Source organism: Cottoperca gobio, chromosome 10, assembly GCF_900634415.1.
Source record: "Cottoperca gobio chromosome 10, fCotGob3.1, whole genome shotgun sequence".
In the NCBI taxonomy this organism is placed as follows: domain Eukaryota; kingdom Metazoa; phylum Chordata; class Actinopteri; order Perciformes; family Bovichtidae; genus Cottoperca; species Cottoperca gobio.
This window is the reverse complement of record NC_041364.1, coordinates 16,319,976-16,346,600: the sequence shown is the minus strand read 5'-3', so window position 1 is coordinate 16,346,600 and position 26,625 is coordinate 16,319,976. Positions and strand designations below refer to the sequence as shown.

General features: G+C 40.4%; 4 protein-coding genes across 11 annotated transcripts; 2 read left to right on the top strand and 2 right to left on the bottom strand.

Annotated features, from left to right (window-relative positions):
- Positions 1-712: 712 nt before the first annotated feature.
- Positions 713-4,367, top strand: mxd3 (MAX dimerization protein 3). Its single transcript, XM_029441700.1, has 6 exons — positions 713-902; positions 1,530-1,632; positions 1,795-1,824; positions 1,983-2,097; positions 2,292-2,457; positions 3,108-4,367. Exons 1-6 carry the CDS (start codon positions 833-835, stop codon positions 3,224-3,226), a joined length of 603 nt encoding a protein of 200 aa, XP_029297560.1. The 5' UTR covers positions 713-832; the 3' UTR covers positions 3,227-4,367.
- Positions 4,368-4,677: 310 nt separating this feature from the next.
- Positions 4,678-9,152, bottom strand: prelid1a (PRELI domain containing 1a). Of its 2 annotated transcripts, none has more exons than XM_029441393.1 (6): positions 8,996-9,152; positions 8,300-8,417; positions 6,966-7,191; positions 6,762-6,875; positions 6,357-6,435; positions 4,678-5,620 (listed from the first exon to the last, which is right to left on the bottom strand). In XM_029441393.1, the coding sequence occupies exons 2-6, from the start codon at positions 8,389-8,391 to the stop codon at positions 5,499-5,501; spliced, it is 633 nt and encodes a 210-aa protein (XP_029297253.1). In that variant the 5' UTR covers positions 8,392-8,417; positions 8,996-9,152; the 3' UTR covers positions 4,678-5,498. The 2 variants fall into 2 exon arrangements, with proteins under 2 accessions (XP_029297253.1, XP_029297254.1); XM_029441394.1 differs by lacking the exon at positions 8,996-9,152 and adding an exon at positions 8,836-8,921.
- On the top strand, positions 8,496-23,580 carry trim105 (tripartite motif containing 105). 6 transcript variants are annotated; one of them, XM_029441385.1, is made up of 7 exons: positions 8,496-8,561; positions 18,423-18,752; positions 19,703-19,798; positions 21,270-21,503; positions 21,658-21,671; positions 21,786-21,901; positions 22,084-23,580. In XM_029441385.1, the coding sequence occupies exons 1-7, from the start codon at positions 8,511-8,513 to the stop codon at positions 22,641-22,643; spliced, it is 1,401 nt and encodes a 466-aa protein (XP_029297245.1). In that variant the 5' UTR covers positions 8,496-8,510; the 3' UTR covers positions 22,644-23,580. The 6 variants fall into 6 exon arrangements, with proteins under 6 accessions (XP_029297245.1, XP_029297244.1, XP_029297249.1 ...); XM_029441384.1 differs by having other exon boundaries at positions 21,774-21,901; XM_029441389.1 differs by lacking the exon at positions 8,496-8,561 and adding an exon at positions 17,235-17,410 and having other exon boundaries at positions 21,774-21,901.
- Positions 9,820-14,903, bottom strand: npy7r (neuropeptide Y receptor Y7). 2 transcript variants are annotated; one of them, XM_029441391.1, is made up of 2 exons: positions 14,820-14,903; positions 9,820-12,282 (listed from the first exon to the last, which is right to left on the bottom strand). In XM_029441391.1, the coding sequence occupies exons 1-2, from the start codon at positions 14,820-14,822 to the stop codon at positions 11,134-11,136; spliced, it is 1,152 nt and encodes a 383-aa protein (XP_029297251.1). In that variant the 5' UTR covers positions 14,823-14,903; the 3' UTR covers positions 9,820-11,133. The 2 variants fall into 2 exon arrangements, with proteins under 2 accessions (XP_029297251.1, XP_029297252.1); XM_029441392.1 differs by lacking the exon at positions 14,820-14,903 and adding an exon at positions 14,622-14,658.
- Positions 23,581-26,625: the final 3,045 nt, after the last annotated feature.

Here is a 26,625-nt window from a genome sequence, read left to right as displayed (position 1 = left end):
AATATTGTTACATAAAGAAAATGAGATAGTTTAGGTCAAATCCGATTTTTTTTTAGACATCGGAAGATGGCTAGAGGAAGATACAATTAAAGTATAAATGAACATAAGTAGCCAACAATGCAACTTTATACAACTAGGTTAGCTCACAAACCACCATATTATAGGTAGGCCTACTGTGTTTTCGTTTTAGGTGTTCATATAATAGAGGCAAAAATGCATAAAGCACATGCCAATATCAGTCAAGAGCATGTCAATATAGTTCGCCAACAACAATAAATGTTCGAAAAATAAAGGTGTTGTCACAGGAGAGGGGGTGGGGGTTTGACAATGACGTTTTAAGTTGACTGTTGATGCCTTCAAATGCTTTTAGAAATATTACAATCGTAGCATAAATGCACCATGACGAAAATGAATCTTTGACATAATATTTAGATTGATAGTGTTCGTGCATTTTGTTTAGTAAAACAATGTCAATTTCTTAACTGTCTTACTTGTGATTCTCACGCTCAGAACTTTATAAAAATAAAAATATTAATAAAAATATGACCCTGGTGAGTACTGTTTTTGTTCTTCTTTTCCTAAAGATAATAAACTAACAGAGGTCAATACTGTTGATGGTCCTTCGTGTTGTGATATCCGACAAACATTGTGCCCGCCAGATCGTTATTATGACGGCAGTCTCAAATGTCCGAGTTTACGTGGAACACGTGAATGCAACGCCAGTGTGGGTTGAGTACGTAGCACAGAAACAGCTTCATCTACTTCAGGCTGTTGACGCTTACACCACAGTAGATTGTTTAACCGCGTTTGCTTTATTTGACCAAACATAATAATGGACGGAAACATTAGCAACATCCAGGTGCTTCTTCGGGCTGCTGAGTTTCTGGAGCGAAAAGAGCGAGGTAAGTGTTTTCATGATAACTGTCAGTCTGCAGGGGAGGAAGTTGGTTATTGTTAACACAACAAAATGCATATTGAAGCGACTGGAACTATGCATGCAATGCAAACCACAGTATAGATACATAATACAATGCAATTGTTGTAGAACTGATTTTTTTTTGCAAGAATATTATTGTAGTCGATCTTTCCCTTTACTCAGTGACCTACATATCGGTCACATCATTGTACTCAAAGGCGCCAATCTGCTCCAGTTTGAAAATTAATGAGCGGCGGTGAACGCTCTTTACTGTGAATGAGACAGGAACACAGCGATACTATAAGTTTCATTCCTTATCAACACACTGTAGAAATTGTATTGTGTATTTCTGTCTGTGAGGCTACACAGAGTAGTTGTATAATAGTGAAAGAGCGATGTGTGATGGCGCCAAAAACAAAACGTCCAGCTGATGATGCTGATGACAGCAGCTTTTGTCCTCTTTTTACAATTCAGCAAGAGATGATATATGAAGTTATGTATTTTCATTTGTAGCACTAGGATTCACTACCGTTAATATTGGGAACACTTTAACATCGCTGCTATTGAATTTCAGACCATTTTCTTACCCAGCTGTGCTGTATTTTTCCTGCAGAGGCAGAACATGGATATGCTTCCATGCCTCTCAGTCCAGAATTCTCTGACAAGAGAAGCAAACAGAGGAACAAAAAGATGTCTGCTGGTGGTGGTGGCAATAGGTGAATATATTGCATAACAGATAACTGACAAAAGGGTGTGGTTGTGAAGTTCGCCTTTCAGTTTAGACAAAGCACCCTTTTAAACATGAATGCCTCACAGTCAGTTATGGCTATGAATGTTTTTTTATAGCTAAACAAAACTGTCTCTTTCTGTACCTACAGGTCGGTTCACAACGAGCTGGAAAAAAACAGGTAATGAATATTTTTTACATAATAAACAATAGATAATATAATCTTTTTAAAAGTCTATCAAAATACACTTTTTGAGGAAGAGGAGGCGACAGTCTTGAAAACCCTGTTTTCACTTGCATGGAATAACAGCATCCGTTGTTGCTTGTTGTGCTTCGTAGACGAGCTCAACTGAGGCACTGCCTGGAGGAGCTGAAGAAGCAAGTTCCTCTGTCATCTGACTCGATGAGGAACACCACGCTCAACCTGCTGAGACGAGCCCAACTTCACATAAAGGTAGAGGCAACACCACGGCATCGTACTGATAGAAGTCCTAGTTGAGAACACATTGTTGGGAGAGTTATTGCCTTGTTATTAGTGTGCATTTGCTAACAGATCTCAGTGTTCCCCAAATGCTTATCCCGTCTAAGGTTGGGTCCACTTTTTAGTCCATTTCTCACTTGTTCGTCTCTCTGCTTTATAATTTTCAGAAGCTGCAGGAGCAGGATGAGCGTGCAGAGCAGCTAAAAGGCCGCCTGCGCTGGGAGCAGAGAGAGCTGCGGGTTCGGTTGGAGCTGCTGCAAAGAGGCACGGAGAGGATGAGGAACGACAGTCAGGGGTCGACCATGTCGTCCGAGAGGTCGGACTCCGACAGAGGTACGTCTGTCATACACACGAAGCATCTCACCTAGACGCAGTCAGAGTAATGCCTAACCTTGCTTTATAGCTTAAAGTGCACCTGTCACATTCAAATCACTGTCATTCTGATCTTAATGAGAATTGGAAGTTCTAGCAAAGGCTGTACAAAAAAAGAAACCTTATAAAAAAAATAGCTGTCACCTAGTGATTTGTGGTTGATACATTTTTGGTAATCATATATTAATGTAGTCTACGCATTAATAGTTTAGGATGTTTACATTTTACTTAAGAGGATTTGAACTTACTACAGTAATTCAATATTAGTTTATCAACCCTGAGGGGAATTATTGTGACGATATGATTTGTATTTTGTTATTATCTTACAAAGATAATAACTTTTGTTCTGTCAAATGTTTGAAGCAAGAAAACATAAAAAGTTAACAAAATTTAGCATTACTCTTGTAATGCATTGAACATTAATTTGTTACTTTTCTTTCACACATTTTGCATATTGTGAGAAATATCATGTGAGAAAATATTCACGTTAACATAATGATATTGATTGCAATCATATGACCCAGCTGTAGTTTGTAAGTTCAATTTGACAAGTGAATTTTCTCACATTTCCTTCCGCTAATGGCTTTAAACTTTGGTTGGTCACCTTACAGAGGATGTGGAGGTCGACGTGGAAGGAATCATGTTCGACTGCGTGGACTCTGACGGACTGAGCATTACGCAGACTGATGCAGACCACTGTTATTCCAGCATGGATAATGCCTGGCTATGACGGCAGTAAACCTACGCTAACTCGCTTAACGTCAGGAGGAGGAGAAAAACATTCAAAAAACAAGCCAACGGAGGAAGAGGGAGAATGGAGAAAAACGTTACTGTACAACTGAACACTTTTTTAAAACAGTAATAACTTTTGACATCAAAATATGTCAGACTACGAGCTAAAAAATAGTTTTACAAATGAACTGTGTCCATTTTGCACTGAATAGCAGTTAAAATCACTGGGCTAGGATGGATGTAACATTACGCATATATATATATTTTCTGGCATTTCTTTCCTAAGCCACGACGTCTCTGTAACTTGATGATTCAAACAGTTCTACATATCATCTTTAAGGGCTTTTTAAAATCCAAATGAGGGCTTTTTATTTAAACCTCTTAATTTATTCTTTACTACAGTATGTCAATAGTAAATTCTGCCTTAAATCAGATTTGGTCTAGTATTCCATACAGCTTTTCTTTAGCACTAAATTCATATTTCCGTTATGCCATGTGTAGCATGCACTTAAACATTAATCTATGATTTGTATTATCGTCCTATTATGTAAGGTCAGTCATGTCTTTATCTTCTGTTGCACAAAACGTCCACACATTGCACTTGTTTTGTCTCAAAGATGGCGTATATCAGAAAGAAAACAGTGAACCAAAACTGGCCATATTTGCACATTTTAGTCTGGTAATTAAGTAACTGGCAAATATTCATTTGGTGTATTTGTACACAATCCAGTCTGTGATCAAGTGCAAGAATTTTGATGCATCGTGAGAGCATATGGAGAAGTATTATGGCAGTTTCTTCACTGCTAATATTAACTGGTCGTTTCCACAACTGTACACTCCATTGCTTGTGCATTTGTCAATATAAAATGTCAATTATGCATGCAACATTCACCAGTCAGGCAGGTAATGTCAACTTGTAGTAATTATGCTATTTATGCTGTATTACAAGTATGTATCATATTCATTGCTATATATTTAATAACTGAAGGTGCTTTTACCCTTCACTTTTGTATATGCAAGATGCCTTATTACATTTTTTTAATAGTATGTACGCATTAATCTATCTTTCCACCCAGTAATATAATGTAGCATTTTTGTACTGGTGCAAGCTTTTTTATTGAATAAATATTTTGTATATTTATTTGCCATTTGATTATTTTACTGGACCTATTCATTTACGATGTTTTTACTTAAGAGGACAAGAGCGGCTGTCATCAGCATCATCAGCTGGACGCCGTGAAACATAGTAATGCCTGTTAGTGACCCCCTCCTGCATTCTTTAAGCGTTATGACTAGTACAACCTAAGTTCCTTTTTTTATTTAAATATTCTTTAGGAGGTAATGTGACAAGTAAAAACCTCTCGGTCCTACAGCCCCTTCTGGGGGTCCGGTCCCCCAGTTTGGGAATGTAACTATATTGAGGCACCACTTCAAACACATCACAGCGAGATAGTTACAAAGGAAATGTCCATTTATTGACTAGCTGATATTTTATCAACACATTAAGAGCACATTGTTGCATGGGTTGTATCATCACACTTCAGATGAATGTACTATACAAGGTAACATGTTTGCCTTTGTACACACATTTTTTATTTAGTGCTAAGTGAGCATTTCTTATCAAGCTATGACAATAAGGACCCTTCTTCAGTTAATGCACTTCAACTTGAAGCAATCAGTCTTGGTAGGATGATTAAGGTGCGTGTGAACCGAACTAAACTAAAAGATAACACGATTGCAGCAAAACATACAATAGCAGTAAATCATACACATGAATTTGCATTAAAATCTGATTATTCGTGGTATGCTAATCTTAGCATCTGAACAAAAAGATGTTAATAACACAAAGTGATTACAAAATAACATAACATACTGAAAGGAACAGATTAAAAAGGTAAACGTTGATGATGGGCACAGAGGTTAAAAGCAAAGCTCTGAGGAACAATAACAAGGTTGGCAAAGTACTAATATTATTTTTATGGCACCCAGAGCCATATTCAGCCATTCCTCTAAGATCGCTATAGTAAATACTGAGATGATTTGGTATCAAAGGTAAAATATATTCCAGGAGGCTGGAACAGGCTCTTGAACCCAGCTCAGGCCCTTTTATGGTCCACCTACCATTTCAGTTAGATGCTTCCTCATAGAGGTCAGGTGTCTACCCATGACAGGGATCAGTTTGTCTTACTCCAATGCTCAACTGAACCACGAGGAGGGGTAAAGATAAATCTGTCCCGGTATCCGTGGCAAAAGAACCGATGATCTACTCATCACACATATTGTTTCTTCTGAGCCTGTGAGGCGAGATCTTTGGCTTTCTCCTTAGCTGCCAGTGCCGTCTCTCTCGCTCGCTCTGTAGCCGTTTCTTTTAAGGTTCTGGACGGAGTTTCACCTAAAAAAAAAAAGAAGATATTGGTTATAAGATCAGCAGAAATATGTGTATGTTTGTGTAGTTCTAGAAAACCTGTGCTATCACTTCATAGTTCTGGATTGTGTATTAAATGACATGCATAACATTTCAGAGACTTTCAGCTTCACTGTGCGTGTCAGTGGCCGGGATTTTACCAACAACACATAATCAGAGCTTCGACAGGAAACAGGGGGAGGTCGACACATTTAAATATACATGTATTCAATACCTCTACTTTGGTTGGACACAACTGTCATAATAGGGACAGTTAATCCAATAAATGAATAGTTTTACATGAATAGCCGGTATGGCCTCATTACAGCCAAAATAAATACTTTAACTTTCTAATAAGAGGTTGCATTGATTTGGACTTGCAACCTTATAAGGCAAAGTAAACATATAACTGAAATGCCACGTCATTTACAAAAAAGTAATCTTGCATTGTAACTTTAGAGGTTTCTAAAAGGTTAAGGTTCCCAACTCTGTTCATTTGGATTGGACTGATTGTACTTTACATCTGCTAACCGGAGTCTTAACAGCCTAACTAGCATCGGAGCACTTGAGCTTCTTAATCGTTCTTTTTTCATTGCTGATATTTTGACTCGTCTTGGCAGGAAAAACAGGTGTTGCTAATCGAATTAGCGATGCCTTCATTCCAGCAGGTAATGCAATGCACTAGTTATAATTGATGTTATTATTATTATTATTGACAATTTACCTTGCATTTTTGCCAGCACATATTCAAAGCCTTTCATGGTCTTTGTAACACTCGCCTTGAACCTTGCAAGACCAAATTCCTGGAAAGAGAAGACACAAAGTCAACCAAGACAAAGAGAAAAACACTTGGACAGAGAATGATGTGTCGGTGACCTGTAACTCATATCGTCACATATGTACTAACATACATTATCAGAGTGCGAGAACAACAAAAGACCACTCTGTAATAAATCATTCAGCAACCTAGGTCTAGGCAGACAGCTTTAACTGCTCAGCTGCTGCATCTTAAACGCAGTGTATTATGTTACCCATTACAGAATGAAATGGGTGAGTGGCCCTTTCAGACGCCCCACACCACTTTCCCTGAGCTGTTACGTAGAGCAGCACTCAACTTTACTCTACTGACCTGAATAGCTCTAGAGAGCCCATAGATATTGGTGGAGATCCAAGCTTCCCTCTTTATCTCTGTCCAGCTGCCATTGTCAGGGTTAATATGGTACTCGCATCGCTCTTCCACGGACTGCGACAGAGAGATATAGACAAACAAAATCAACATGAGGCTGTTAGTACTTTGTGCAATGAGTGACTATGGAAGCGAACATTGTGGTACCATGAGACGAGCGTGGCTGATGTTCCATGTGAGGGTGGTCATGGTCCTTTTCTGAGGGTCCACAATAGAGTCCTCGATGATGTATGCCGAGCTGGCCATGTGCTTTGGAAGGTACCGCTCCATCCAGCGAGGCGATCGGCTCGTTTTGGTCAAGAGACGTCTGGAAATTAGGCAGTTTGTTGGAGTAACTTCTCGGAAAATGATGTCCTCAGTCAGAACATGGTTGCTGTGGGAGGGAAGGAGAAGCTATGGATCGAGACGATAAAATACCTCTGTGTAGGGCTTATAAATACTTCTGTTCATTATTATCTTCAATTAAATAATATTGTTTATTCTATACAACCTCAGAAAACGGAAAGAAATTCAGATTACATACTCCCAGAGCTCATAAGGACATCTTCAAATTTACAATGACGTGAAAAAGTAACAAATACTCACACATGAGAAACTTAACAAGCTACAGTCAGGCCAGATAACAGACTTCAAAACAACTAATTGATTATCTAAATGTTTGGAGATTTACTTTCTGTTGATCGATTAATCTGATCATTGAGTTGCAACTAATAATTATTTTCCCCAATCGATTAATCAGACGATTATTTTCTTGATTAATAAATTAAATCATTTACAAAATGTAAAAAATTGTAAAATAAATTTCTATCACAATTCCCCAAAGCCCTGGTTGGGTTATTAAAGTTGCTTGTTTTGTCTGACCAACAGTCCAAAACCTAAAGATATGCAATTTAGCATCAATCACTCATATCACTGAAAGAAATATGCAAATATTTACAGCTGTGAAGCTGGGGCGAGTGTATTTTCTGCATTAATAGTTTATCATCTAATCGTTTCAGATATGACGTGTACCACATCACTGCTGTCGGGGGAAACAGTCGACTCAACCTCAGTGATGGAAGACGTATTGAGATCTTTTACTTGAGGAAAATTAGCAACATCATACTATAGAAGTGCTTCACTACCTGTAGTCCTGAATACATCATTTTACTTCAGTAGAAGTACAAAAGTATTAGCATTAAATGGACTTAACTTGTATGTACGTAACTATTTATGTACGTAAATGTAGTCATCAGGTGACAGAATGATGTCACATTACTACTATTTAGTGGAGTTAAAATATTAAGTAGGCCTACCATAAAATAAAAAAAGTCAGGTAACTCAAAACTATACCTATGTACTGCTTAAGTATACACATTTAGTTACTTTTAAACTTTGAGTATACAGATGTTGAGACGTGATCCCAATTAAATATGCAATGCAATTTGGACAAAGACGAATAAAATGTCAAAGTGTATCCAGACTTCACTCCTCGCCCTCACCTGTAAGGGTTGGGATATCGTTGCCAGAAAGCAACACAGACTTGGTCCCAGCTGCTTTTGAGCAAACCGGCGCAGGAGAAATACTTCACCATGGTTCCCTGCGTTTACTCCTGCAATACTGTGGAGATACAGAACAAAACGTGTGAGTTTGCTACGTTTATGTAACAAGCTTTGTAACAACAGGTCAGACTCAGGACACGGCGGGTCCAGAATGAGCTGCGAGTTTCGACGAATGAGGAAGGTCATGTTTTTGTGTCAACAGGTAAGACACGTTATTTACAAAAAAACCAAATCTAATAATTATGTTATAGGTCTGTTTTAAGTATGCTATAAATCTACAAATAAATCTTAAACCGTGAACAAAGACACACATTTTCCCGAACTTTCTAGCTAAAGTCTGAATGACTGCTGTCATTCAGATAAAAAAGTATTTTACCCACTAATACCAAGCTGAGGCTCCTTGTATGACTACAACTAGGAAATGTGGCTAACATTAGGAGCACACACTAATGAATATTATAACAGCGAGTGGCTACCATCCGAAAAGGTTTCTGTCACATTTGTCACGTCCGCACTGCTGAGCTTCCTCGTTAGCACGAGCTAGCCTAGCACACCTGGCACAGTATGAATGGCCCAAACATTTATTTCACCGACATTCAAATTGATACGTCCATTTCACTAGATAAAGGCGGTTACCTGTAAGGCGACAACATTCAAAAGATAAGTATTTTCATGTATTACTCCTGTCGGGAGGAAAATCACCGTGCAACCACCGACAAATCATCTCTAACGTGACTCGAGAGAAGGTCAAACATCGACGAAACATCCGGTAGGTGGTGCAAATGCGATGTCCACTTTGAACACTAGAGGGCAGCAGGTGACTTTGCAAAATGCAACACAACGTTTAAGAGTATTTGGTATCTGAAAAGTGTATTTTGTTCAGAAATGTTGCGTCGTATGTCAAGTAATGTTATCAAGACGACTGGAAGTGGCGTCTGTAGGGATTCTGCAGTCTGTGTTCAACTAAAAGGTACACAAACAAAACTGTGTAAGTAAAAGGGACACTTCACCTCAAAAGGAAAAATACATATGTCTAAAATGAAAAATAGCACTACAGGTAAGAGGAAAAACATGTTTTTTGATTTTGGGGTGAACTCTCTCTTTAATCTTACTGTGTCTTGCTATTTATGGAGATATGCCCTTCAGCATGCCATACTTTGGGACAGATGGATAATCTCTTACGCATATTAAAACCATCCCTGAAAACATCTCCAGACTGCAGCAAAATTGTTCACATATTAGCTCTAATGCCCAAAGGGTTTGATGCCAAGGGTGTAAGCTCAATGTTTGTCTGCTGGTAGTTCTGATAAAGGCTTAGAGTTTCTATAATAATCTACAGCACATAAAGGAATATAGACTAAACTAGGACATCAGGAATGTGGGTGTCAAGAACCAGCAGTACAAAATCAATACATATTTTGTTTGCTGTAAAATGAATCACACTGCATATGGTTGTTCATTAAATGCTTTATTTGGTGTTATTCTGACCCAATGGTTCTTTTTCCGCGTTGTTCAAAATGAAGTCCGAACGATATATGGAGGACTTTAATTAATCTAAATTCTTTTCTCAAAAATACTTATATTTTCCCTCTATGACTAGACTGTTGTCCCATCTATAGATGGATTTTCCAGCTGTCAGGTTCAGGGTAAGTTTATCTTTCCTATATTATTGTATTAAGTATGGAGGGCACATGCTCCACGGCACAGACTACTCCCCCCCAAAAGTGTTGAGTGGTGTCAGTGTTGAATACATTTTGTAATATGCCACTATTTTGAGTTTTATATGCACCCAGACCAGATCTGACAGACTGACTGACTTACCACTCATCCAAGATTTATCCAAGCCAGGGTCTGACTATTAGACACACAAAACATAACTTCTCCTGATGTTCAAATATAGTCTGGGAGTTATATGTGCAGCGGGTGCTCAGTATGAATGCCCAGAGGCTGTGTGGTTGATTACTGTTCCTGTGTTCATTGTTAAAAGACCACCATAAAGGTCACTTCTGCAGCTGAGTGTAGAATTATACATTGTGTCTTCCTTCAAATCCATTTTTTTCACTTCCTCAAAGCAGTTGCTCACATTAAATGATAAACATGTCAAAAAGTCTCACTCCACACAGTTCAGTGGTTTTCGATTCCATCCCTTTGGACACAGCTGGCACATCTAATCGAGAACAGCTGGTTGCCAGGTGAACACAATTCCCTTCCTGGTTGGACAGATGAACACCTCCTCCGGATTCCTTGAGGAGGACTAAATATTACTCTTCAAGAACCTTTGAATTAATCTAAAAACGCAGCATTTGGATGAATTAAGTGAAACTCATCCAAATGTTACAAACAGCCAACAAATAGAAGAACAAGTGAGAAAAATGTAACTTGTTCATTTCTTCCCTCACAATAATCACCTTCTTCCCTTCAGCAAGTATGAACACATTAATAGTCTCAGGCGATTAATGCAATGGACTGTATAAATAATTACTTACCAACAAGAGTTCTGCATTTACAGGAAACACATTTTACATTGTACAGAGTTCATTAACAGCCGAATAAACATCTTAAACACATATTTGAATAAGCTCGACAGATGTATTTTCACGAGTACCATTCACGAAGGAAAGAAGAGCCTTACATAAAGCAATTTGCATGCAAAGCTTTGAGCCTTCTCCAGTCATAGAGATACTCAAGATCAGGCCATTTTTAACCAAAAGCACCACAAACTTGAGGTGCGTTCAATGTGTTCAGTGACGTCTTACTTGCTTTTTCAAATTGGGTTATACAGCAGTAGGAGGGTGTCCACCATTACGCCCATTCATAGTCAGCCTTCTTGTGGAGCGTGTCCTAAACGAACCTTCGGGGTGGAAGGCATTTGGCTTATCCTCACAACGGAAGACCATGAGGAAGCCATTCCTGTAGTTTTTATTCATCCACCCATACAGGACAGGGTTGGCAAAAGTTGAACCCATAGCTATGATATGGAACACAGTGTATATCAGTTTGTACTCCTTAAACCTGAGCACCAAGTCCAGATCACTGGCCAGCTGAAAAATATGGAACGGCAGCCAGCAGATAGCAAACACCACCACCACCAGCGCCAACATCTTTGTGGTCTTTTTGCGGCGGTTGATGCTGTCGCTACGACTGGAAGGGCTGATATGGTTCTTCAGTTTGACCCAGATGCAGATGTAAGCGTAACTGATGATGGCTAAAGGAAGAATGTACTGTAGGAGCAGCATTGAGAGGCTGTAGATGACTCCGTCCCTGCTGGTCCCGTGGGGCCACTTCTCAGAGCAGACAGCGATACGCAGGTTAATGGAAGGGATCTCTTCATGGCGGTACTCTCTGAAGATGGCCAGGGGAGCTGCCAGAACAGCAGACATAGTCCAGGTGAATGCCATGATGAGGAAGCTGGAGTGCCACGTGAGGCGCCGGCCAAGGTGGAAGACGATGCACCGGTAACGCTCCAGAGCGATGACAGTCAAGGTCAGGATGGATACATGCACACTCAGGGCCTGGGCAAACGGCACCATGTGGCACAACACAGCCCCAAACTTCCACTCATCTAGCAAAGTGTAAACCAGAGTGAAGGGCAAACATAGAGTGTCCACCAGGAGGTCTGCCAGGGCCAGGTTAGCTATGAAGAAGTTGGTCACTGTTCGCATGTTTCTGTAGCGAATGATCATGTAGATGACAAGAGCGTTACCCAGCAACCCCAGCAGAATGATGAGGGAATACGCTGTGATCAGAGTGATCTGGACTCCAAGGTGTTTGGTGACATCAGTGTGGAAACCAGGTGGGTGGAAACCCATGCTGTTGTTGAGTAGAAACCAGGGGTCAGTTTCTCCAGCCTCCCCTTCGCTTGTGGTGTTGGATGTGTCTGATGGGCTCATTTTTATTGGTAGAGATTGAGGCTGTGCCAACACCTGAGGAAAGAAAACACATAAAATGAAATCATTTTCTGACACAAGCTTGGTCGAATAGTATTCCCAGGAAAATAATTATTGTGAAAAATGCTTGAGCTTGAGGTTTTTTCTTCAATTTAAAATTCCAGACACTGCTGTGATACACATGACTTCAGCAGTCACTTGTCTTCACCAGGAAGGTGTATCTCCTTATGTATCTCCCTCTGTGTATGTGTGCCAAGCAACAACCAGTATGACTTTCTCCAGCTTCCCATCACCAAAGACTTCTTTTCACTTGAATGCCCGACTAAGCCAGATGTACCCCTGCTGTGAATTTCACCCCAGGTCTCTTTTTTACCTCCTGAATAACTCCTGGCCTATTCGGTCCTTCTCTTTATGCTATACGATAACTTCTGTCAGTCAAAGAACATTAATTCTCAAGGTCTCCATGCAAGCGCTTTGACAAAATCCAACCTCTAATGCGATCTGAGTAAACAGAACTGATTCCCAACTGTTTCATTATTCTCTTCATATCACCTACTTTGCATTGTAAATGTCATACTATTATTAAAACCCTTTCGTATTTAACTCAAGAGTAATGAAATAGTGCAATTAAGAATATAAGAACATTGTCTAATGCATGCAGCCTAATTATTAGTACAATTACCCAACATTGCATCGAGGAAATGGATGTTCTGAAAACCGCAGGAAGAAAGGAAATCAGCTCTCTTTGTACACACTTCTTCACCCAAAAAACAGACCATATTGCTACCTAGAGCTACTTATATTTAAAAAGTTTCCCCCCATAGCCTGGGTACAAGTATTTGTTTGGTTACAGCATGCTTCTTTTCCAAAGGACACAAACACCTGTGCCATCCTAAAGGCTAAAGGAAACTGTGAGATGAAGTAATGTGATCAGGAGGAGTCGGGCGGTTCAAAGCTACATCATTAGAGGTGCCGACTGCTCTCATACACTGTCTGCATCTCATAAAGGGAATATTGTGTGGTATGCCTAGTTTCTTACAGAGAGAGCAGTGCTGGCCCATGTAACACACCCCTATTTTAGCAAGAAAACATTCTCCCTTTTCAGCACTTTCTATAGTTGGTTATCTTGTAATTTCTGTCAATTTACCTGTGAGAGGCTGAGAGCTCCTGCTGAATACAGAGGAAACATTTTGTCACGGCACGTGTAAAAGCTACTCTCAATGTTCTGCTCTTAAGTAACTGCTAAATCTCTGCCTCCTCATTAAGCAGATGAATGCTTATTACATTAAGTGACATTAGACTCGACCAAATGCGTCCAACACATCTACAATATTCATTTATAAGTGTTAAAAACTCGACACTGTTTCAGTTTTTGAGTGCTTACAGGCCTGATTCAACACATTTGGAAGCAAACGCTCAATTTTCAAGTTTTCTGAATGGAAACACTGAGACAAACAGGACACCATTTAGTGAGAGGTCATCTCTTTGGTGACAGACACTCTTTGTTTGCTCTGGGGATCCTGTCGCCTATTTTTTGACAGACTATCAGACACACTATAGTGTACCGACATCTTCGCTTTTTCATTTGCAATTAAATATGTGTTGTCAAATGTTATTGTTCTGCATTGTTGTGTTGCTTTACTGTTATATTTATGTGCATGCTGCATGAGTCATATTGTCCACTCTGCAGTTGACTTCAAGCTGAAAAAGGTCTAGACAATAAGTTTGTGTGATGTGTCTCCAAGCTAGTGTGCATTTCCCAGAAATTAATAACATTCATACAGCCTCTGGGTTTTAGATTTAAGTACACATTATAAAATGTCAGGTGTAAGGACTAAACACACGCACGCACACGCACGCACACACATACATACATACACACATACATACATACATTGTGAGTAATGAAATGACTTGCATTATAACTCTAAATCTATAGGTAATGACACATACAGTGCTGCAGTGCCATTAAACCAAAAAACATACACCGGCTGCCTGTACCTCCGCAGACAGTCACACGGGAGCACGCAGTAAGGATTTATCAGGCAGACTGCAGGCGACATGTGCACTTTACAAAGCATCAGTAATTTGTCAAAGCACCCTTTCTGATCAGCGATGGTAATCCATGACTTGAGGAATATGTTACCATACACCTGCTGGAGCAGAACAAAAACAATTTCACCGGATTTTTAGTGTACTCTATATAGATATACAAGTCCCAATCAAATATGCATTGATCTTCGTCGTGCGTAATCTTGTCGCTGTTTGTTTAACTTACTGAATAGTGCGCATTCAAATATCACCAAGTGAGCTCTCAAAGCTTTTTCAATCGACTAGACAAATGCAAATCGTTTGCCTCCAACCCAAATAATCACCTGGGGTATGTCATTTGGACAATTGTTCCTTTTCAAATGTTTCTCTTATCCAAATTACGCACATATAACAGTTTCAGCAACTACAGGTTACGCTGCACAAAAGAACAGAGAAAATATTTCTCCTCAGGGTTACATTATTGTCATTCACACAGTCATTTACAGTCTAAATTAGCGCTATAACCATATTAGTAGACTCACCATTCCCCCAATATCTTCTTTGGCAAACGAGTCTTCACTTGAAAGTGGCGTGAAACAAGGGGGAAAATCCCGAAGCTCCTCCCAAGCTGTAGCTCCTAGTGCGCATCTTGTGGCTCGATTGTGCGTTCCTGAAGCAGGTCTACAGGATACACAGTAAGTGTGAGCGTCCACATCTGTGCCACTGTCACTGGAGATCTGCGCTTTGTATATCACATTTTTAAGTGAGTGATGTATGTTATTTAATTCCCACTGCATTACTCAGTAAAGCAATGTAATTAAATATCACGGAATGTCCTGTAAAGCGGATACGTCACTGGTTTTATTGCACTTTGCAGTTTTATCTCCATTTATTATTCACTTTATTTCCAGGCAGGCTTTTCACTTCTTATTCCAAATCTTAACTTTGAATGAACTTTGGAACAATTGAGGATTGTAAAGCAAATCCTCATATATGGCTTTATTTGACATCATTGTCACAACAGCTATAATTTCAGCAATCACACAAGCAACATTACAACTGAAGTGTTGTGTTGTTCTGCAACAGGTCATTCATGACACCACTGGCAGATTCAGTTGATTGTCCAGGAAGACACAAATCTCTCACAAGCTCATTTCTGTGAGCTTCCATGACATCCTGAAATAGCTTATTAAATTGTAATATATTTGAACAGGGTTTGGTTGAGAATTTCAATCAATATTTTACTATTCTGGGTGTCATTCAACTGAATGATTTCAATTCCTATGGGGTTTGAATGAATCAGGTTAGACTGTGTGCCTGGAACCATTATACCTCATACAATGTAGCAAAGCTTGGAGAGGTAAGTGAAAAGATAGTCTTCAGGACATTTCTCAGGCTGATTTTGATATTGTGCACAGCACAGGACATTTCCATGGAAAAATAAAAACTCTACAACACTATGCAGTTACCTTGAAATAAATGGGATTCAGAGTGTTGAAAAAATATCAAAACAGTAAGACATTATTTAAATAAAACAATTTACATGTAATTTCAGCTCCGACTCTGTTTGAAAATAGTTCATCTTATCAGACCTGTAGATTCTTAGCGCAGAGATGTAAAGTGAATGTCAACAATATAATAATAATAATAATTAAGTACTTTGAATTAGACATGAATAATTGAGCTTTTAGCCACATCGAAAGATCATTGCTACCTCAATTTATTCTTTCAATTATAAGAGTCGTCCCTCGGCCTCCATTTGCACTGATTCAGCCGTCAGTCAAGGTTGACAGTTACTTCAGCCTGACTGATAAAGGATTTATGTCCTTGCCACACACTTACTTATCTCTGACATGTTTTGAAAAGTGGTCAGAAGGTTTTACAATTTGGCTGTGTAAAACAATATTGTATTTTGTCAGTTTAAGTTAAACCACTAGTTTTACTGTAGGTCTTTGCAGCTTCATTCTATGCTCATATAAATCTACATGCACCTAATTAGTCTGTAGGACTCCCCTCCACATGGCCTGGGAGGGATTCTGTATTTATGGTCCACTGCTCTCCATATGATCGCCACGTCTGTTCAGGTCCTCTGAGAACACTGTCGCCACTGATCTGATGACATGATCAGAGACTGAGTCCTCACGTTGCACAGCTACCAAACTCACAGTGCACACACTGCTGGGGTTGTTCTTCCTGTCTGTCTGTGTGTAGTCTGTGTGAATGAATGAATGTGGGAGTGGAGGACAGACAGACTGAAGAATCCTATTCGAGCCTCATTCTTTTTTTATTTTGCTCTTGGTGTGAAACCCATAGGTAAACCTTGAGAGGTGGAGAATGTAGTCTAATGCAGATAACAGCCTTTAGTTTTTCAGTGATTGAAAATATTGATTTATAAGGTTGGACTATCGGTGTAAGTCTGCATATTGGATTCCTTGGGCAAACATTTGTGTGGGATGCTCCAGTTATATCTCCTGGTGTACTTTTATTCTAAGACAAGGCCAATGTTTCTAGGAAAGCAAAACTGATCTGGGCCTGTTCCTGTATCTCTGATCGAGTTGCATGTCCATTTATATCTAAACTAGGATTTTAGGGACAATCAAGTTAGGCATCCCATTAAAACTTCCATTAGACCATGTCCTCTGCGTTGTTTTGGGGAATATGGAAGTTGTAACAACATAAGAGGGAGTTTTGCATTCCACATTTTCTGTATACACAAATTGCAGATGGTGGATATTAGGCAAACTTCACTGATTTTATACATGGAGTATTATTCAGCCCTGTGTAAACAGTTGTATGACATCTCTTGGGGGACCTTTCTAAAGTTTGAAACACGTTCCCTAAGGATGTCACACACTCTTGATTTGCATTATGGGAAATGTAGGATCCAGTTCTAAAGTCAGGATATCTCAGCCTGTGCAGCTTTGATTTTGTCCACTCAGAAATGTGTCTCTCTTGTAACTCCGCCAAATTCATGAAAGTGCAATACTAACATGTATTTTCTTTGGTGCTTTAAGCACCACCAACTGGGTGCCGTCCAGTTCCATTATATTGGAGAGAAGGCAGACATTTCTAAAGCCAATATCTCCAACACTCAGAAAGCCAAAACAATCTAGCTTGATAAATAGCCCCACAGGTAAGAGGAAACATATTCATTTTTAACTGTGGAGTGAACTTTCCCCTCATTTTGGAAAAGGCTTTGCAGCACTTATAGCATCATGTAGAGGTTCAAATACAATTAGTAAATAATTGAAAATATCATGCACTTTTTGAGGTGACTAGTTCAACATTTCCTTGTTCCTTGCTACTGTCCTGCTTGTGGCACAATACAGGAATAAGATTATGCACATTTGCAGAAGTGCAGAAACGCAGCTTTTATTTACAGACGTTTTCAGTGCAAAGTGAAACAGAAAATAAATTACGGAGTGGAGGAAAAAAAAAGTGACTGCATTAATGCACGTCCTGCTGTTTGCTGTGAAACTAATGGACCAATCAAAGGTGAGTCTGTAGCTGGCACATGCGCAGTACGCGTGTACGTCTTGTTCCCAACAGCCGCAGAGACAAGGATCTCAGAGCAGACTTTGAACAACAAACAACGTAAGTTAATGAAAGCGTTAACTAAGCGTTTATAATATTCACTATGTCAGAATATTACGTTTTCTTTTGTGCTGCTTAAAAAGGCTGTTTACTGGTTTCTGCATGCAGCTAAACGCTAGCAGACTTCAAGCTGTGTGAAACCAAACAATACATCTGACGTTGCTCTGACAATACAAATCACAAGCTAGCTCATAGAAACCCGTGATATAGCGCACGATTTCTACTTCTGGTCACCCTGAATTGAACTCGCTGTCGTTTACACTTGAAGTAGGTGCTTAGCATAGTCTAAGGAGCTAGTTATTTGCTCTAATTTGTTATCAGTGTTTGACTTCAGAGGGAAGGTGTACACCCAACTGCTGGATCCATATTTAGTCATGTTGCCTTTCATCCCCCAAATAATCCCTGCCCATCTTTGTTGTGTTGTTATTACTTTTTATTTCATGTTATTTCTCTATGTTATTCTTGTGTCAGGTCATTTTGTTTCTTTCCTTGTTTATGCTTGGAAATCATGTGGAATGTGGACTTTTTAAAATGTATTTAAATGTCCTCAGACAGCTAGTGTTTATCTCACTTTGGAGAGCAAAGCACCCTTCACCATGGCTGCTGCTGCTATTGCTCCACCCACCAAAGGCAGCCTGAGAGAGGACCTGACATGTGCCATATGCTGCGACCTGTTTCGGGAGCCTGTCATGTTGGCCTGTATGCACCACTTCTGCAAACCCTGCATCTCCAGGTACTGGAGAGGAACTCAGGGGCCTGTAACCTGCCCGCAGTGCCGCATGGAGTTCAGCTCCAAGCAGTTTCAAACTAACTACCTTGTGACAGCCATGGTGGAGAAGGTTCGGGTCACCACCTCGGAAACCTACACGAAGAACCTAGAGGTGAGTCGAGACCTCCACTGCCTGTTCAACTGTAATCCTGTTGGCTGCCTTCCAAGCATTTACTGCCTTAAACTCTGGTCATCCGGAAAGTGTTATTAAGTGATTGGAAATCTTATGCAAATAGCTTTATGCTCCAAAGTAAACCGATCGATTTGAAAATGAGTGTTCTGTTACCTACGAGTTATGTAAGTTCAATTAAATTGTGTTCTATGTTTCAGTCCACATCTGTGTTTCTCTTCACTGTAGTTCCACCCTGAACACGTCTCGCTTGAATAGCTCAGGGCAAACTTCACTCCACTCCCTTTTCTATTAGTATGTGTATGACAGGATATATGACTTAACTACAGCAGGCGAAACAATATACAGCGCCAGAATAATAAAACCACCCGTACAAAATTGCTGTAATAAATCCGACCTGTTGAATTGGATTGTTTTTCATACTGGTAATTCAACTTTACGGTTGTTTCTAAATAAATGTTTCCAAGATTTTAGGAAATATGTTAATTTATTATCACTATCTTGCTGGGAGTTAAATAAGAAGATAGATACCACTCCAATAAATATAGCATTGACACTGGAAACGGGGTGAAAAGGCTCGCCTGGCTCTGTCCAAAGGTAATGAAATCCACCTGCCAACACATCCTAAATCTCAATTATTAAAGTTATATCTTGTTTTGTTTTGTTATCCATATGAAAACAACACATAGCAGGTTTAAGGCCCTTTCATGTCAGACTATTTCTTGGCTGGCTACAGTCACTTCCTGTAGTCTCCGCTGGATGCCTGTCGACCTTAAAGGAGACTTCAGCAAAGTGTCGTGATGTTAAGATATTTCTTCACTCAGTATTCAGCACGTTCACAGTTGTGACTGAGTTCCTCGGTGCTCTGCTCAGTCTCTCTACGTGCTATTGTTTCTGTCCACATAATGATTTGATTTGATATTGCTGTACAGAAACAACTGAGAGAGACTTTGGAGAGCCATCGCCTGAGGAAGGAGGACTTCATCAACAGTATTCGCAGAGACAAAGACAAAATGGATACCATAAAGGTACACTCCTCTGGTGAATTTGAGTGGTGGCAGCACTTAACAGATAAGAATGCACATGAAACTCCCTAATGGCTGTTTGCAATATGTCCCTGTGCATTTAGTGGTGTTTGCAGATGGTGCTAAGTGACATTTTGTACTTTGATATGCAAAATATAATGGTCTTTCGCTTGGGTGCATAAATGCCTTTCTGACCTCTGACTTAATTGTGTGTTATAGTGTCAACTATGTATATGAAATCCTTGCTATGTTATCTTATTGTCTCATTCTCGCATGAAAATGATTTGCTTCAGCAGAAAGACCCGGCGCGTCAAACCAAGCAAAACATGAATTTTAGTTGACGATTTATTGTCATACAAATAACTGATTTCAATATTTCTTTCCCTGTGGATTTTATGGCACACAGCGGTGCTGTTGTGTTTGACTTTGCAGCTTGACCTAACTTTCAAAGGCTTCGCATCAAAATATGTGATTGGTGGGAAAATAGTTTCAATTAATCTTCAAATATTTTGCTAAACAATGTTTCATCTCTCGCTGTGCAACACAGACTGATTTTAAATAGCTTGGTCTTAAACTGTTGTCAGCCGACCTGATGTAACAAAGTGGTTCGAGACAGTTCATTAATGTAGCTGTCTTGGGTTTTAAGGAGCTGCAGCATTTATTCAGAGACTATCTAAAAGCTACACTGTACATTTACAACCACATGACAACTTTACTGCAAACTTCTTCTCCCTTCCAATCGCCAACACCTGTCGGCACGCACGCATCCGCCGCCACTCTCTCCGTCTCTCTTTCTTTAGCTTGATCACACGCACTCGACGCTCGCACTACGCACGGAGCTATTTCCTAAATGACGCACGCGCCTCTGACTTTCTTTAGCTGATTTATCTCATGACAAAAGCTTGATGGAAGCGACAACTCCAGTGTAACTTTCCCCAGAGCTGGCAAACGCACTGCTGCAGCAGTAGGGGAGACTCTCCGCTAAGAATCAAGAGAGACGTTATCGATTCCTCTTTGTTACCATGTTGTTTTGTAAGCGACAAATGTGGCGTCAAATGAGCTGAAGCAGAAGAACCTATCCAACAGCTCTTTGTTTCCATGTTTTTTTCATGCCTAGACAATACACCCATTACACCCTTTGACAAACTGCACAATCAGAGGCGACAGAAACAAACGCACATCTAATGTGTATGAGACAGATGCAAGATAAGAGCTTGAGTTTAGTTTGCATGCTGTGCTGAGATGATGAACAGGAAATCCTTCCTTGCTTAAACAGTCTTTATTTGTTTGACACATAGATCCTTGATGCAAGTGTAGCTTCATTACCTCTCGTTTGTCTCTCTCTAGAGATGTGTACTTCTGCGGAAGCCATTTAGAGCTTTAATGGAATAAGCTACTTGGCAACAACACGGCTGTGTTATTACAAAGAAAGCAAGATGCTACATTATGTCCTCTACCTGTTTCCCTGTTGCAGAGAGTAGGAGCAGATCTGCAGACTCGTGTCAAAGGGGAATTCGGAGCTCTCCATCAGATCCTGCACGACGAGGAGACCTGCGCACTGGAGCAGTTAAGGAGAGAGCAGGAGGAGGAGCTGGAGAAAGTCCAGCGCCACCTGGAGGTCATGGAGCTGGCCGTGAGGGAGCTGGAAGACAATATGAGAGTGCTACAGCAGGCTAGCACTGACACTGACAACATCATCCTGACTGAGGTGAGGTCTCGGCTAGGACAAAAAGTTTAAATGAGAATGCAAGTTTGACTGTAATGATTTGTATGTCTCAAAGTAGCGGTGAATATGTCCATCAATGTAATATGTATGTATTTTGACTTGTTAATGTGATTTTCTTTTTTCTTTTCGTCTCCAGCTCCCACAGATAAGGTAAGTGTCCATTTCAGTTTTATGAACGATTGATAGTGTTTTGGTATTTTTGCACATTTTCATATGCTTTCATTTGTGCTGAGAATAAATAACCCTCAACAGGTTTTCCAACAGGCCGTGTGTGCAGATGGATATTGCCCCGGAGTTTGATATAAACGCTTTCAGCAACAAATACATGGCCCCATTACAGTACATCACATGGAGAAAGATGTTCAAGTTTTTGAAGCCAGGTAATTCTCTCTCCGATGTGCTTTATTGGACACAAAAATACTCAGTAATTACAGAAAGATGACTATTATTATATAAAGTTCAAGTGACAGTAAGACACCATTGCTCCACTGATATTTTCGATTTAAAATGTGACGCACGCACTGAATTAAATTACCATTTAATTAATTGTTTCACCCCAAAGGTCCTTCCCCATTAACGTTTGATGTTGACACAGCGCACCCGAGCATTCACGTCTCCAGGGACAAAACCGCTGCCGTCGAATGTGAAGTCATGATCCCGCATACAGACCACAACAAGCGTTTCCTCCAGTGCGTCAACATTCTGGCTGCCCAGGGCTTCCAGTCAGGCCGACACTACTGGGAGGTAGAAGTGGGGTCCAAAACCAAGTGGGATCTGGGCGTGGCCTCGGAGGCCGTAGACAGGCACACTCGGATCAAGCTGAGCCCCGAAAGCGGCTACTGGACGCTGCGGCTGCGTAATGGGATCGAGTACTCGGCCGGCACGCAACCCTGGACGAGGCTGCGGCTCCGCTGTACCCTCCAGAGGCTTGGGATTTTCTTAGACTGCGAGGAGAGGAGGGTGTCGTTCTACAACGCCGATGACATGAGTCTGCTCTACTCATTCACCAACGGGCCGAGGGGCAAGGCCTTCCCCTTCTTCAGCCCGTGCATAAGTGACGGCAGACAGAAACCCCCCCCTATCAAACTCCTCCACTACCCTCCTGTCGCTCTGTCTGGCTAACATGGGCGCAATCAATAAAAGCTTTTCAGTATGCAAGAGCTGTCCATTCACTTAATGACCAATGGCTGTTATCACTCAGCTATGAAAAGACAGCAGTGCCTTTGTTCACATTATAGTTTTATATCACATATTTCAGATTGCTCTCTTGTTTCCCATGCTGCAATGATCATACATCGCCAGATGCATCTATTCTCTATCTCAAATGAACCTTAAAAGCATTGAAGTTAAAATCGCCATATTCCTTGATAACAAAACTCTATTGTGCTGTAATCGTTCTGAAGAGGCTCATTAGATTTGCAGGAGCAATCGGCAGAGACATTCAACTATGTTGGGTTGAATATAGTGAAGTTTAGATGCAATTACATTTTTAGGACGTTCTGGTTCTTCACTGCTCAACCAAATCTTTTAAATAGATAAAGACAGCTGACCTGTCAATGATACTCTACATAATTATTATCAAGTCAGAGTGTCCTTCGGCTCTCTTGTTGAAGCTTTTTTTAATCACCATTGAGTTCAATCAGCTTGACGGTATTGTGCACTTTACTGTGAGATGGTACTTTTGATTAAATGGTTCTTGATGTTATGTACAGAACATTATTCTGAACAACAGATGTGTTTTCTGATTAAGTTGAACATCCTGAAGTAGCGTCACAGCACCTTATGAGTTCTTTAGATGACTTCTAGCAGCTGTTAATTTGTCATCATTTGTACATTCATGTGTATACAGTATATGTGCCTACATTTGAACATGTGATGTTATGCACTCTTCTATTTTACATCGCTTAAGGAAATGACTCTAACTAAGCAGTATATTTACATTGTTGCCATTGCATGTCAGTTACATGTCTTCATCATTTCCTGAAAAAGACCTAAACAATTACTGTAAAACCTGCCGATGCAAACAATAAACTAAATCACTTTTTCTTTCTTAAATAAACCTTGTCTTTGATTCTCCTCTGCAGCTGTGACACTGCACTCTTCCACGACCCCACTTGAAATAATCAAGGATGTTATTAAGCATCATCAAAGCAGAACGCACGACTGTGAATACATGAGGCGTCTCTGACACTGAAACAGCGAGAATAGGTGGGCTCTTGGTTATCTTCACAAACACAAGAGCGCTGACGTCCTGTTTCCTCCTGCCAGGTGAAAGGTCACACAAACACAGTGACAGTGGGGATGCCTCTGGGCTGCTGGACGGGCCTTGGGGGGGGGGGGGGGGGGGGGGCATGCTGAAACAGGATGCTTCTGCCGCCTCTGCACATTGGAAAAGTGGCACAATGAGTGCACCTGAGGGGGATCCATGCTCTTCCTGCACAGCGGCTACATGGAGTGGGTGCATTTACGACACACTAAAAACACACTAGTCACTCACACATACAGCTGCAGATTGAAGTCAACTCCTCTCCTGAATGGAAGAGAGCTTTTACTTTGCATTCAATCTGAAGAGATTATGAGGAGAGCCTCGAGCCTCGATGTTTAGTTGGCTCTTTTTAGACCCCATGTTAATGAGACCTCATCTCTGGAAAGCTATTTGTGCCTCTTGGTTGAAAAGTGATATGTAATAATAATAATAATAATAATAAGCTTTATGTGTATAGCACCTTTCATACAAGAATTGCAGCTCAAAGTGCTTCACAGCAAAAACATAACAATTAGACAGAGCATTTACAGTACAATAATCACAATGTTGATGTAAATGAGTGTGAAGTAGCACTAAAAATAGTATAAAATAGCAGAATTAAAATAGTATATGCCTAGTTTCCGTATCTGTGCCGTACTTAACGACCCTCCTGCCGGGAAACCACATTCATCACACCATTCTTGTAAATGTTTTAAATTATCAGAGCCATATTTTGAAAGCATGAGATCAACAATGGGCCCCTGTGGCCCTTCAACTGGTTTACTCCCTTTGCTACACATTCTTGGTAGTCTTCCTGTTTCATAAACAAACCCCAGTTTGTTAAGTTTTATGAAATCTATCGGTTAAAGTATAATAATATCTTTGTTGTTCATCAAAAACGAAAAGCTGCTCTTATCAATATGTTTATATTAACAGGGGAATAAATGGCAACGTATAACGTGAAAGGGGTCACACGGGGAACCCAAAGATTATTATATCACCCGACTCAATCAGTTCCTCTCAGCTCTACAGCCCGCTTTAGCGTCTTTTAGGTAATTGTTTTGCTTTCTGTCCTGCAACTTCAATGCATTGATTCTAATCATCTTGGATTCCAGCAAAAAAAAGCTCTAATAAACCCATTGTGCGTTACCTGCCGAGCCCCAAACAGTAATTAGCGACTAGCTGGAGAACATAGTTAAGTATCCAGCAGCTAAACAACCTGATATTTTCATCAGGAGTTGATGGAGACCAAAACAGAACTAAAGGGAGAATGAAAAATGGCCTTACAGTCTAAAGGTGGACAAAAAACAAATGAATGCTAAATGTTCCATCTGCTAGATGTTCTAATTAGTAAACTTAATGCTAACACATTTGCTTTATCATATTTATAAGGTGATAATATATCAATGTTGTGTTGTTGTGCTGCCTTCAAGGTGCCAACATTGATTTGATTTAGGAGAAGTACATTTTATTCAATACATAATACACACTTATTACACACTGTTTCTCAGAACATTCACACTAAAAATCACCAAATTCGGAGATCCATGGTTTTCACTAGACAGGGAGGGGAGACGCAAACTTAAGCTGTCATACAAATGTAATGGAGTGGAAAGTACCACATTCTCCTCTGAGATGTAGTGGAGTAAAAATATAAAGTAGCATGGAATTGAAATACAAGTAAACCTTGAATTTGTACCTAAGTAGCCTCCTTGAATAAATACATCCCACCACTGTCTACTGCTTTAGGTCTTTAACACAGGGTTAAATGAACGGGATCTTGCAGGAAGTCATGGATGTTAGGGACCCCCCCCCCCCCACACACACACACACACACACACACACACACACACACACACACCTACGAGTTCAGCATCATAGAGGAATTTATGTCGACCAGCTGCATTCCACTCAATACTTTGGCTAGGACTAATTAGTTGGTAAATAATTTACATGCAAGCACTGCTCCTACTTCTTATACAGGAACCCTGACCGACAGTGAACCTACCCAATGACCAAAAACTGATTGGACAATTTGGCTGCCTCAATCAAAACAAAACAAAAACCCTCTCGATCAGTGACAGCGACTTCAAAGTAGCTTGGCAGAGTGCAATGGTGTGCACAGGCCCGTGGGCATGGACTTCAGTGAGAGAGCGAGCGGGTTGCATGCGCGCTCCACTTCCTTCCTATGGTAGTAGCTTGTGGATCTGTAATGTGTTTCCTGACCTGAGGATGGGCCGGATGAAGCGCTGGCACTTCAAGGACGGGTCCTTGAGTCCGCAGTTGTCTCTCAGGAGCCAGCAGGATTATAAACTAAAACCTTTTTTTATCTGACACAGCAGGGGCGATCATGCAGAACTGCATGAGGCCTATTGTTTGTTTTCAGTTGTCTGAATGGCTTGCCTGGATGCTTATGTGTGCAGTTTATTGTTACATTGGCCACTCGAGTGTTTTCATGTGTTTCTGACATTATCTGTTTTATATTCATAATGAGATTTGAGAACTCTCTGGACATAGCTCTGTTAGGCTATCAACACGATTTAGCGTGTTTATGTTCCTCTGAAGCCGAGGGCGCTGTGTGGCTGGAACCAGGAGAACATTTTAATTACAACCATTCAATCACAACATTGTGTTTTAAGGTCAGAGAGGTGGATTGCCGTAAGGGGTCTGGGGGGAAACGTTTGCCCACAATAACATGCAATGATCCCTTGACTCCCTGTTATTCCACACACCCCTGATCTCCAGTTCCCCGTGGCTCCAAAATCATTTAGAATAACAAAATAATCATATCGAGACAATATTTGTTCTTATTGACAGCTGCTGTTAGATGGATGGAGTGGTGTACAACAGTACTGAAGC

Coding starts and splice junctions, on each gene's coding strand:
- mxd3 (XM_029441700.1), top strand. CDS start 833: ATGGACGGAAACATTAGCAACATCCAGGTGCTTCTTCGGGCTGCTGAG. Junction 903..1,529: donor TCTGGAGCGAAAAGAGCGAG/GTAAGTGTTTTC, acceptor TTTTTCCTGCAG/AGGCAGAACATGGATATGCT. Junction 1,825..1,982: donor AACGAGCTGGAAAAAAACAG/GTAATGAATATT, acceptor TGTGCTTCGTAG/ACGAGCTCAACTGAGGCACT.
- prelid1a (XM_029441393.1), bottom strand. CDS start 8,391: ATGGTGAAGTATTTCTCCTGCGCCGGTTTGCTCAAAAGCAGCTGGGAC. Junction 7,192..8,299: donor CGATATCCCAACCCTTACAG/GTGAGGGCGAGG, acceptor TCCCTCCCACAG/CAACCATGTTCTGACTGAGG. Junction 6,876..6,965: donor TCAGCCACGCTCGTCTCATG/GTACCACAATGT, acceptor TCTCTGTCGCAG/TCCGTGGAAGAGCGATGCGA.
- trim105 (XM_029441384.1), top strand. CDS start 8,511: ATGAGCTGCGAGTTTCGACGAATGAGGAAGGTCATGTTTTTGTGTCAA. Junction 8,562..18,422: donor TCATGTTTTTGTGTCAACAG/GTAAGACACGTT, acceptor AAATGTCCTCAG/ACAGCTAGTGTTTATCTCAC. Junction 18,753..19,702: donor CCTACACGAAGAACCTAGAG/GTGAGTCGAGAC, acceptor ATTGCTGTACAG/AAACAACTGAGAGAGACTTT.